This window comes from Solea senegalensis, linkage group LG13, assembly GCF_019176455.1.
Source record: "Solea senegalensis isolate Sse05_10M linkage group LG13, IFAPA_SoseM_1, whole genome shotgun sequence".
Lineage (NCBI taxonomy): Eukaryota > Metazoa > Chordata > Actinopteri > Pleuronectiformes > Soleidae > Solea > Solea senegalensis.
The window spans coordinates 5,259,860-5,269,661 of NC_058033.1; the positions used below are offsets into that span (position 1 = coordinate 5,259,860).

General features: G+C 39.7%; 1 protein-coding gene across 1 annotated transcript; it reads left to right on the plus strand.

Moving 5' to 3' along the window:
- Nucleotides 1-917: 917 nt before the first annotated feature.
- On the plus strand, nucleotides 918-9,316 carry LOC122780034 (adapter molecule crk-like). Its single transcript, XM_044042799.1, has 3 exons — nucleotides 918-1,409; nucleotides 3,369-3,970; nucleotides 5,696-9,316. Exons 1-3 carry the CDS (start codon nucleotides 1,190-1,192, stop codon nucleotides 5,828-5,830), a joined length of 957 nt encoding a protein of 318 aa, XP_043898734.1. The 5' UTR covers nucleotides 918-1,189; the 3' UTR covers nucleotides 5,831-9,316.
- Nucleotides 9,317-9,802: the final 486 nt, after the last annotated feature.

Here is a 9,802-nt window from a genome sequence, read left to right on the forward strand (position 1 = left end):
TCTGGTTTATTTGCTCCATGAAACAAAGAAATCATTAAAACTTAATGTACCAAACAACTTATCGATTAATCGAGAACATAATCGACAGATTAATCAATTATGAAAATAATCGTTAGTTGCAGCTTTACCTGTCTGTAAAATCTTGAGAGAGCTACTTTCTAATATCTCATGACCTACATATTCTTTCATAATTGAGGCAAATTGTAGTTGTGTATAACTGTGTACAATACAGCACGGACAAGAAAACCTTGATTAGTTTATCAAAAAAACAAATTGAAATGATGAAGTGTTATACCTAATATTGATCTTTTCAATCACTCAGTTATGAAAATTCCCTGCTGTTCTATGTGTAATATTACATTAGAATGAACAATTTGTGGGGTTGTTTGTCAGATAATATAAGACATTTATAGATGAGACTGATCATTTTACACAGCTTTTGTGAAATGTTACAGACATAAATAATCAGTAATTAAGATAATGTCAGATAAGTCAGGTAATGTAAGAATAATTAAAACATAGATTCAGTGTGTGTACATTGCCATCTACTGGTGGGCTGTATTTACTGCAAAATGGCATTCATACAAAATACAATTTTAATTGTAACAGACAGATAAGCACTCAGTGTTTTTTGTGTGAATGTTTAATTATTAGTTTGCTGTCAAAAAAAATCACTGATTGTTTTGCAGTGAAATTAAAATTAAAATTTAAATGATGGTGCTCTTATTTATCTAGACATCAACATTTCTTCTCTGTAAAGTGAATGATTAAAAGAGAACTCAGTGAACAAAGCAGACGACAGCAAAAATGCTTTGTAATTTTAAAATAAAAATAAAAACGATGACACCTGGGATTTACGGATTTTCTTTACGGAGCTTCCCATTAACCAGGCATCACTTCCGGTAGATGAGGTCAACGTTTCCTTGGATCCGCCATTTCAGTACTGGAGTTTCTTGTTGCACATTAGTTTTGAGTTTTAAATGTAGCTTTTTATCGGCGAAGCAGTAAAATATTGCGATTTGTATTCCAACGTCGACTCAGTCGAATCAAACGCTTTGACGTTGTTTGGTTAAAGTTGCACAATTCTTGGCGTTGCGACGTTTTCCCAGCGCCAGCGTTAGTCAACCAAAGTTTTTGTATGAGTTGTGGATAGGGAGAGGCCTCAAGCCTCGGACGAGATTTCACAGCCATGGCCGGTAATTTTGATGCCGAAGACCGTGATAGCTGGTACTGGGGCCAGCTGAGTCGTCAGGAGGCCGTCTCCCTTCTTCAGGGACAGAGACACGGTGTTTTCCTGGTGAGGGACTCGTTCACCATCCCAGGCGACTACGTTCTGTCCGTATCGGAGAACTCCAAAGTGTCCCATTATATAATCAACAGCATCAGTAACAACAGGCAGTCTGGCTCAGGTAACGTTGAATTATTGTTGCCACTCAATCTACTGCTTTGAAAATGTTGCTATACGGCTTTTTCCACTAGCATTTCAATATCGGGATATAGCGGATTGCAGTGATTTAGCCCCGTTACGTCCCACTCGCTCGCCAAGCCATGCCAAACTCCATCCACAAATGGTCAACTTTTATTCAATCTGAGTTAATCTACAACAGATCGGTCACAAAATCACGTAGTTACAGCAGCATAGTGTTACAGAAGGGTACTCTAGGATTCGGCATATGTTTAATGCAGTATTATGCATATAGGTGAGCAAAATTGAAAACTTTTAATATGTGCTGTGGTTGCTAACACCCTCCTCTATTTTGGATGGTGATGCTAACAGCCTAGCTGCTAGGGGGTAAACCAGAAATCTGTATTCAGGGTTTTTTTTAAAAGACTTTTTATTGAAATTAGACGCATTTTGTTTTACAGGCCAATCCTCATTTTTGAAATATAGTAATTAAAACAGGCAATGGGCGTTACTGTGTGCCAGCAAAGTAGAGTTAAAGTATGCGCCTTTTTAAATAGAGTTTGGTGCAAGCCACCAAACTCGAGACTACATCTATTTTTCCTTAATGAGGGAAACCTGTTGCTGCTGGGATTGAATGGGACTAACTGGGCAGACTGGGCTGTCACAACTGGAGAATGACTGGTCAGATTGGCTTCTCAGGAATGTCTGTGATCTTGCCCTGTTCACAGTCCTGCTCTCAGGTCTGCTGCTGTTACTGTTGCTGCCAGTAACTCCTCATGGCTGTTACACAACTCCACACTTACCTGAGTTTCCGAGCAATTGCGAATCTTTGAGGGAGTCAACTATTGTGTGCAGTGGTTGTTATTAAAAGAAAAAAGTATTAACAGTTAGTTACATAAATACCAACAGTAGACACTCAGAGAGTGTAGACCTCCTCCTAGGCTGCTCAGTTTCCTCACATCATCAGTACACACATTCCCTTATCTTGCCAGGTTAACAGTAACTTTTGAAAACAAAGTCTTCTTATCATCTAACCACCATTTTCCTTGGGCCAGAACAACCCACATTCCTTAAAAAAAAAAATGTATATATATATATATATATGTATCATCGTAATCTGTTTTTACCACATGAAACCAAAAGCGAAACCTTCTAGGCAGAAGTACTAAAGATCGGATTTCAATCTGCTTTTTAAAAACAAGTATAAAATTTGGCACAAATCTTCAATCAAATAGAGATGTGTGCATATCGGTAGCAATTCAATATTTATTACTTTTGTCTTCCAGACACTGTTTATTACATCAACCTTGCAGAAATAATCGACAACAAATCGACTTCACATAAATATTTTGGGCTAAATGAAAACCAGTGTTTACATTGAGTCAGTACGATTATATTTAGTTGCACATTTTAAAAGATTAAGTGAGACTAAAATTTTCTGCCACTAAAACATCTGTAAACCATTCATCATTATTGTATTTCCATATTTGAAATTGATCATGTTTTTAAACCAATTTCTTGCTTCTAAACCAGAATGTCTGATTAATGTGCATATAAATTATGTCTCTCTCACTTGGTTTGCCATGCTGCTAAAAAAGATGACTGTTCTATCCCTGTTTGGAACTTAACTCTGGGAATTTTGGAAGCCTCATCGTATCCCTGCTGTGAGAATGTTGGTGCTCCATCTGTTCACTTGCCATCATGAGTTCCCCAGCATGTCTGGGATATGAACACTGTTATGAAACATGCAAGTTTGTTGTGTGTTTGATGGATATGTTTGTGCAATATCTGCAGATGAAGTAGGGTATGATTAATGTTGGGCTGATACTGGTGTATACAGAGGCAGAGGGAGCTGGTTTGGGGGGGCAATTAATCACGGACCTCCCTGGTCTGTCTACAGAAGGCAGGGTTTTGTGGGTTGGTTTGTTTCAAACTCACAAAAAAAACCTTTTTCTTTTTCTAGGTTTGGCTCTTCCTCGGTTTCGGATCGGGGATCAGGAGTTTGACGCGCTGGCAGTCCTGCTGGAGTTTTATAAGATCCATTACCTGGACACCACTACACTCATAGAGCCCGTAAGCAAGTCCAAGAACGCAGGTTTCGTCAGGTCCTCTGCCGGTGTCCCACAGCAGTCAGAGGAGGCTGAGTTCGTCAGGGCTCTGTTTGACTTCCCTGGCAATGATGAGGAGGACCTCCCCTTCCGTAAGGGCGACATTCTGCGCGTGCTGGAGAAACCAGAGGAGCAGTGGTGGAACGCTGCGAACCAAGAGGGCCGAGCTGGAATGATCCCTGTGCCCTACGTGGAGAAGTACCGGCCTGCCTCGCCCACCTCTGCTGGTCTGAGCCCTCCTGTTGGGGGGGCTGGACAGGGAGGGCAAGCTGGAGCATTACTAGGCAGCACAGACGGAACAGGGGCAGCACCGGTCAACCCTCTGGGCGACCCAGGCCAGTATGCTCAGCCCGTAGTCAACACTCAGCTTCCCAACTTACAGAATGGTCCTGTGTATGCACGAGCCATTCAGAAGAGGGTGCCCAACGCCTACGACAAGACGGCACTGGCTCTTGAGGTAGTAATTCCACCCACCATTGTCTGCGTTTTCCTTTTTTTCCCCCTACTGTTTTGTTTTCTTCTGTTGATTCTCAGCTGTGACGGCCCAGATTGTCCCGGTTGTTAATGGCTCACTCATGTGTACGAGCGTACGCACAAAGTATCGCCACAAATACAAGCTGACAGCGCACATGAAGACACTCACAGTGGGGCGGCTTCATCAATAGAGACAGACACAGATCCTTATAAAAGCCCTTCTCTATGTACACACTGGCCCATTGGGTTAATGTGAATGGCACATTCATCAATGCTGGTGAAATTAGGCACATTGGTTTATGTTGTTTTCGCGACAACGTTTAGTTTGTGTGCGATTCTGGTTAAAGGAACACACACTCTTTACTGCTGCTAAAGCATCACATTCGTGAAAGATAATTCTGACAGTTATGTTCTGGATTGATTATATTTGTAGTTTATTCCCCCGCATAATGAGTTTACAGTGAGGAAAAGCAGCAAATTGTTTCAATCAAGGCTTTTGACTCCTGAGGAAAATCGCAGATGCCACCATTTTGTTAAATATAAGAAGAATGGACGGTGTGCGTCTGCTGCTGTGTGGGATGGAGCAGACTGTGTTTATGAACCTCTGCTGGTGTTAAAGTAGGACACAGAATACAGTGTCTGTGCAGTTAGATGCTCAGTGCTGTCAGTGTGGACAAGCACTCAACAGTTAATCTATAATTTATGACTGAAATCATCTGCAGCACAGTTTTAAAACCTGAGCATTATTCATCCTCTTGCAGCTCTTTACTTTTATGTTGCCAGATGCAACTAAAAAATGGCAGTAGAAACAAAAATGTAACAAGATATTGTAAAATGTCTCAGCTAAAGCTTCAGAGAACCTCAAAATTTCATTTTGTGACAATATTTAGTATCAATATTGGTCCAAATTGGGAAAACACGATTAAATTTGCACTAAAACTTTAGCATGTCTTCTTTATGGGAACATATTCTTTGAAATAGCTTGAAAAAGTAATATCTAGCCTAGAGGCCGATTAATGTCTGCACTCCAGTGCAATTATATACAGTATTTTTGATAAAAAAATAATGTATTAAGTAAATATTAAATACTTGAAACGGGTCATCAAAAATTGGCTCAACCGATTATTGGTTTACCGCAAATCAAGCCTTAAAAAATCAAGTCTTATTTAAATATTTGTTTGTGGTTGTGTGAAAGACAACAATGAATAACAACTGATAATGCCAACGTCAGAGTGGCGACATGAAGACTTGGCTTTGGTTTGCTATAAATAGAGACAAAAATGTTAACCATGGCAACACAGTTATGGCAGTTATTTGTCAGTCAATTTCAGAGAAAGAATACTTTTTTTTTCTTCAAGAGCTAGCAGTGGATCGGTGACACCTCACATTAATTTAAGAGTTATGGGTTTGTATTTAAGTTGTTGCAGTGACACTGACTCTCTGCAAACCAGTTCTTCAGGAACTTGAAACAACTTGCCCGCCACTGGTTTTCTGTCTGTGCAGTACTACAATACTGATGTATGTGGTGCAGTCGTAAAAAGAAAAACCAGATGGGTCAATCGATCCTTGTTCAATACTTTTCTTTCTCTCTGTCGCACATTGAAATTGTATTGACGGCTGATTCTGCCTGTAAATACAGAGCAGAGAGTTTCTTTGATTACGTCCTTGCATTTACTTGCTGCTGTTGTTGTTTTTTGTCGTCCAACAGGTGGGAGACATGGTAAAAGTGACCAAGATCAACGTGAACGGTCAGTGGGAGGGCGAGTGCAAGGGCAAACGGGGCCACTTTCCCTTCACCCACGTTCGACTGTTGGAACAACACCATCCCGACGACGAGAGCTGAGAAAACCCCTGCGCTCCCGTCGTCCTTTCTCCCTTCTCTCTGGCCATTTTGACAGATTTTTCGACAAGCACACAGAATATGAACCTATGACCCGTCAGGACTTTGACCCTGCCTTCACACGACGTGTTGGCCGATCTTGCCTAATGTCATTTTCATGGACGCCATTCATATGAGTTTACACTACGGTCAGACTGAAATCAGTTTTACCTATATTAGCTTATTTTCTTTTTTTTTCTCCCCCCTTTCTCAATGACAGCCACAACACACAAGGAAAGCTCGACAGTAAGTGTGTTGGTGTGTTCCAGTTGTAGTTTTAGGAACGCCCCCTCAACTCGGAACGTCGGAGCGACCTTGCAAAGCCCGTCATAGGATTCCAAGATAGAACAGAAAAAAAAACTTGTGTCATATTTGTTTCACCGTAAATCAGTCGGACGTATAATACAGTTAAATTTTTATCTGTATATGTGTTGCCATACTGATACGGTGTAGAGCGTCGCTATTGCCAACGTTCACTTTTTTTCCGACTTCTGCGAGTTCGTTTGTTAACCTCCGTGATTAGAAAACATGAGTCGGCCGTTAACTCACTTTATATTTTTCCATCATCTACTTTAAGTAAACCTAAAGTTAGGCATTGTTTTCCAGATGCTTTTACACTTAACCTGCTTGGTTTTGGATTCAAATGAACTGCTGCATTGAGTTCAGTTCACCGGATTTAACACGGGGTTTAATAACGTTACACACGTTTTATCAGGCATTCAGAAGCGAAGCTAATCTCTGACTCTGAACTGGAAAAAGTGAGAGTCATGTCGTGACCACACATTAGCTGCCATGCATTAGCACAAGACACTTCCTCTTTGGCTTGTTTTTTTGTTTTTGTTTTTTGAATCTTTCGGGCATTATTTATTACACCAGAAAGCCCCAGTTAAAGGCTCAGCTAATCATTCCATTTGTTGAACCCATTTGTTTTATTCGTTTACTCTTCGTCTCACTGAATGAGATCGAAACGATCAAACGGGAGTGATGACGCACGCTCACAGTCACCAAACCATTCCAGTCAGTAGCTGTGTTTGTATGTGCTGATTTTCTTCATTCCAAAAAGATTCTTTCCAATTGGAATTTATTTCATTGTTTACATGGACTTAAAGTTAAATGATTCGATTTTGGTGTGCGTCGTGTGGGTCGATTATTTTATTGATTAATCAAGTAATCGTTTGGACCATGAAATGTCAGAAAATGTTGATCAGTGTTTCCCGAATCTGGAAATAGTGATGATGATCTCAAATGTCTTTTGTCCACAAAACAAGATTTTTTTGTTACGTGGAGTAAAGAAACCAGAAACTATTCAGATTTAAAGAAGCTGACAAATCAGAAAATTGTTTTAGTAATGAAGAAAAGTGACGATGAATTTAATAATCAATTTAATCCAGTAATTTTTTCAACCCTTCTGTAAATACAGCAGTAACAAAATGGAAAAGCGTCAAGTTTGCGTGGATCCGACATCGAAACAATACTTGGCATTTACCAGCCCTCTCAATTCGGAATGGGCTGTATCGGTTCAGAGTTCGACATTTACGACATATTGTTGTTATTCCAATCAGGCTTTTATTGTGATTACTTGTGTCCATGTAAACATCGCTCGTGAATTACCTTTTGTCCAGGAAACTTAGGCTCTTCTTCTTTGGTTCCATTCATAACTATACACTAAATCCACACGTCGCCACTTCGTCATTCTGCTCCGAAAAATTTCCAGATCAGAGCTTTTCTGTGCATTTTCACATTTTCAAGACAAAGACGTCTCCGATAGCTAGCAAACCAAAGGCAGGGTGCAGTTACTCACAAGTGCACCGTAAACGGTGGAAACAGCACACGTTACAAACAGCAAACAGTTTTTTTATATCGGTTATAGAACAGAAGACAGAAAAACGATTTTCCTAATGTTTTTGCACATGTTCTCAACCACTACTCTCTAACATCGACTACATGGACAATAGTGTTCAGACTCCTGACCATTCCACCAAAAGCTTCCACTCTTTTTTGGCAACTTTTGTCAAGATCAAGTGTTTCTATGGCTATGTGTGTCCATTCATTCTGTAGAGCGTTTATGAGGTCAGGCACTGATGTTCCAGTTCATCCCAAAGGTGCTCGATGGGGTTGAGGTCAGGTCAGTCACGTTCTTCCACACCAAACTTGTCAAATTTTGTTTTTTATAGTCCTTGCTTTGTGCACTGGAGCGCAGTCATGTTGGAATAGAAAAGGGTCTTCATCAATAACGTTGGAAGCACAACATTGTCCAGAATGTCAGTATGCAGAACCAAAGCCTGATTGAAACACCTCAATTTAATTCTTAGCAGGTCTGGCCAAATACTTTGGTCCGTATCGTGTATCTGCGAAGAGGAGACACACTGCATTTGTTTTACAGGGACTTTTAACAAGCAATAGCCTCAATGAATTCACTCAACACTTAAGAAAAAAAGAAAAAGCTGCTACAGTAAATGAACAAAATCAGGTTTAAAGGCCAGCAGGGAAAGACAGCATAACGTCATATTCAAGCCTGTTTTATATGCGCAGTGGACAGTATTAGGCAGCAGTGACCGATATCAGTCAAACCTTAGTTTACACAGATCCAGCCCAGTATTGACGTATGCACTCCACACACACTTGTCCCCTCCCACCATTGCTCTGTGTACCCCCCCACACACACACCCAGCCACTGCAGTTCATTCATACACAGAAGGGAAAAACATTGATTGCACACAGGAGGTGAAACACTCAGCTGCTCTCACTGAATCATGAATCAGTGAGGGTTTTTTTTGTTTTTTTGTTTTTTGGGGTGTAATTCTCGACTGTGAACCTCGGAGTGAAATGAACAAAGACTTTTCCTGACGGCGTCCACCTCGTAACTTACACACTACAAACCCCCCAAGTCCTCTTTTTTTGGACTAAAAGTGGAAAATATTATGATAGAATTGATTTTATATATGAATATATATATATATACACACACCTGACCTTACATGCTTAAATACTGTAAGCCTTTGTTTCTTCCTTCCTTACATTTGATTTTTGTTTACTTTTTTTGAGACTATGCGCCTATTATTACTTTTTAAACACTATCCGGCGCCGACGTGGACGACTTCAAATGCAGCAAAGAACAAAACAAACACCGGACGTAGACGAAGATGACATGGAGGGATTTTCTTTTTTTGTCTTCCAGCAGTTTATTTTTCCTTTTTTTTTTAAAGATGTTGCATCAGCTGCTTATGTTTTTGAGAAAAACTTCACCCTAAACACTAGTTATTATGCATTTTTTTTTTTTTCATGTTTAACTGCTAAAACAGACATGATGTCACTTGGTCATTTCCTGTGCCGCTGAAATGCTGTGATTGACTCTGACGATGCTGTAGGTTTACTGTTCCACATTGAAAACTTTGTTTCCACACACAGCTCTCACTATGTCGATATGAAAATAAACCATGAAAAAAGAAATGTTTGTTTTTCAGCTCGTTTACAAAGTTCTGTAGAAAGCATGGGTAGTGCTGCTGAGCCACAGTCGGACCACAGAGATTGACAATACATTAGGGAGGATCTGCTGAGTTTCATCCTCTCAACCTCATAGATTGAAAAAGAATAGGAAGGTCAGTCATTTTTGTTTTTCATGTTTAGAACAAATAATACTGACATAAAATGGCTTTACAATCATAAATCTAGGGGTGAAACAAACAATTATTTCTATCATTGGTTAAAGTGTCGTGATTAATTTGTTTGGTGCATAAAATGTTGAAAAATGTCAATCTTAGCTTCCCAAACTTTGGAATGTTTATTTTCTCAAATGCCCTTTTTGTCCACAAACCAAAAATGTATCAGTTTTAATGATTTTTTTGTTGTATGGAGCAAAGAAACCAGAAAATATTCTTATTTAAGAAGCTGAAAAACCCACAGAGAACTTGTTTTAATCATTAAAAAATCACAGAT

What these genes read in the sequence shown, in the direction of transcription:
- LOC122780034 (XM_044042799.1), top strand. Translation starts at nt 1,190, where the DNA reads ATGGCCGGTAATTTTGATGCCGAAGACCGTGATAGCTGGTACTGGGGC. An exon ending in CAACAGGCAGTCTGGCTCAG is followed by an intron (nt 1,410 to 3,368) that starts GTAACGTTGAAT and finishes TTCTTTTTCTAG; the next exon opens with GTTTGGCTCTTCCTCGGTTT. An exon ending in AGACGGCACTGGCTCTTGAG is followed by an intron (nt 3,971 to 5,695) that starts GTAGTAATTCCA and finishes GTCGTCCAACAG; the next exon opens with GTGGGAGACATGGTAAAAGT.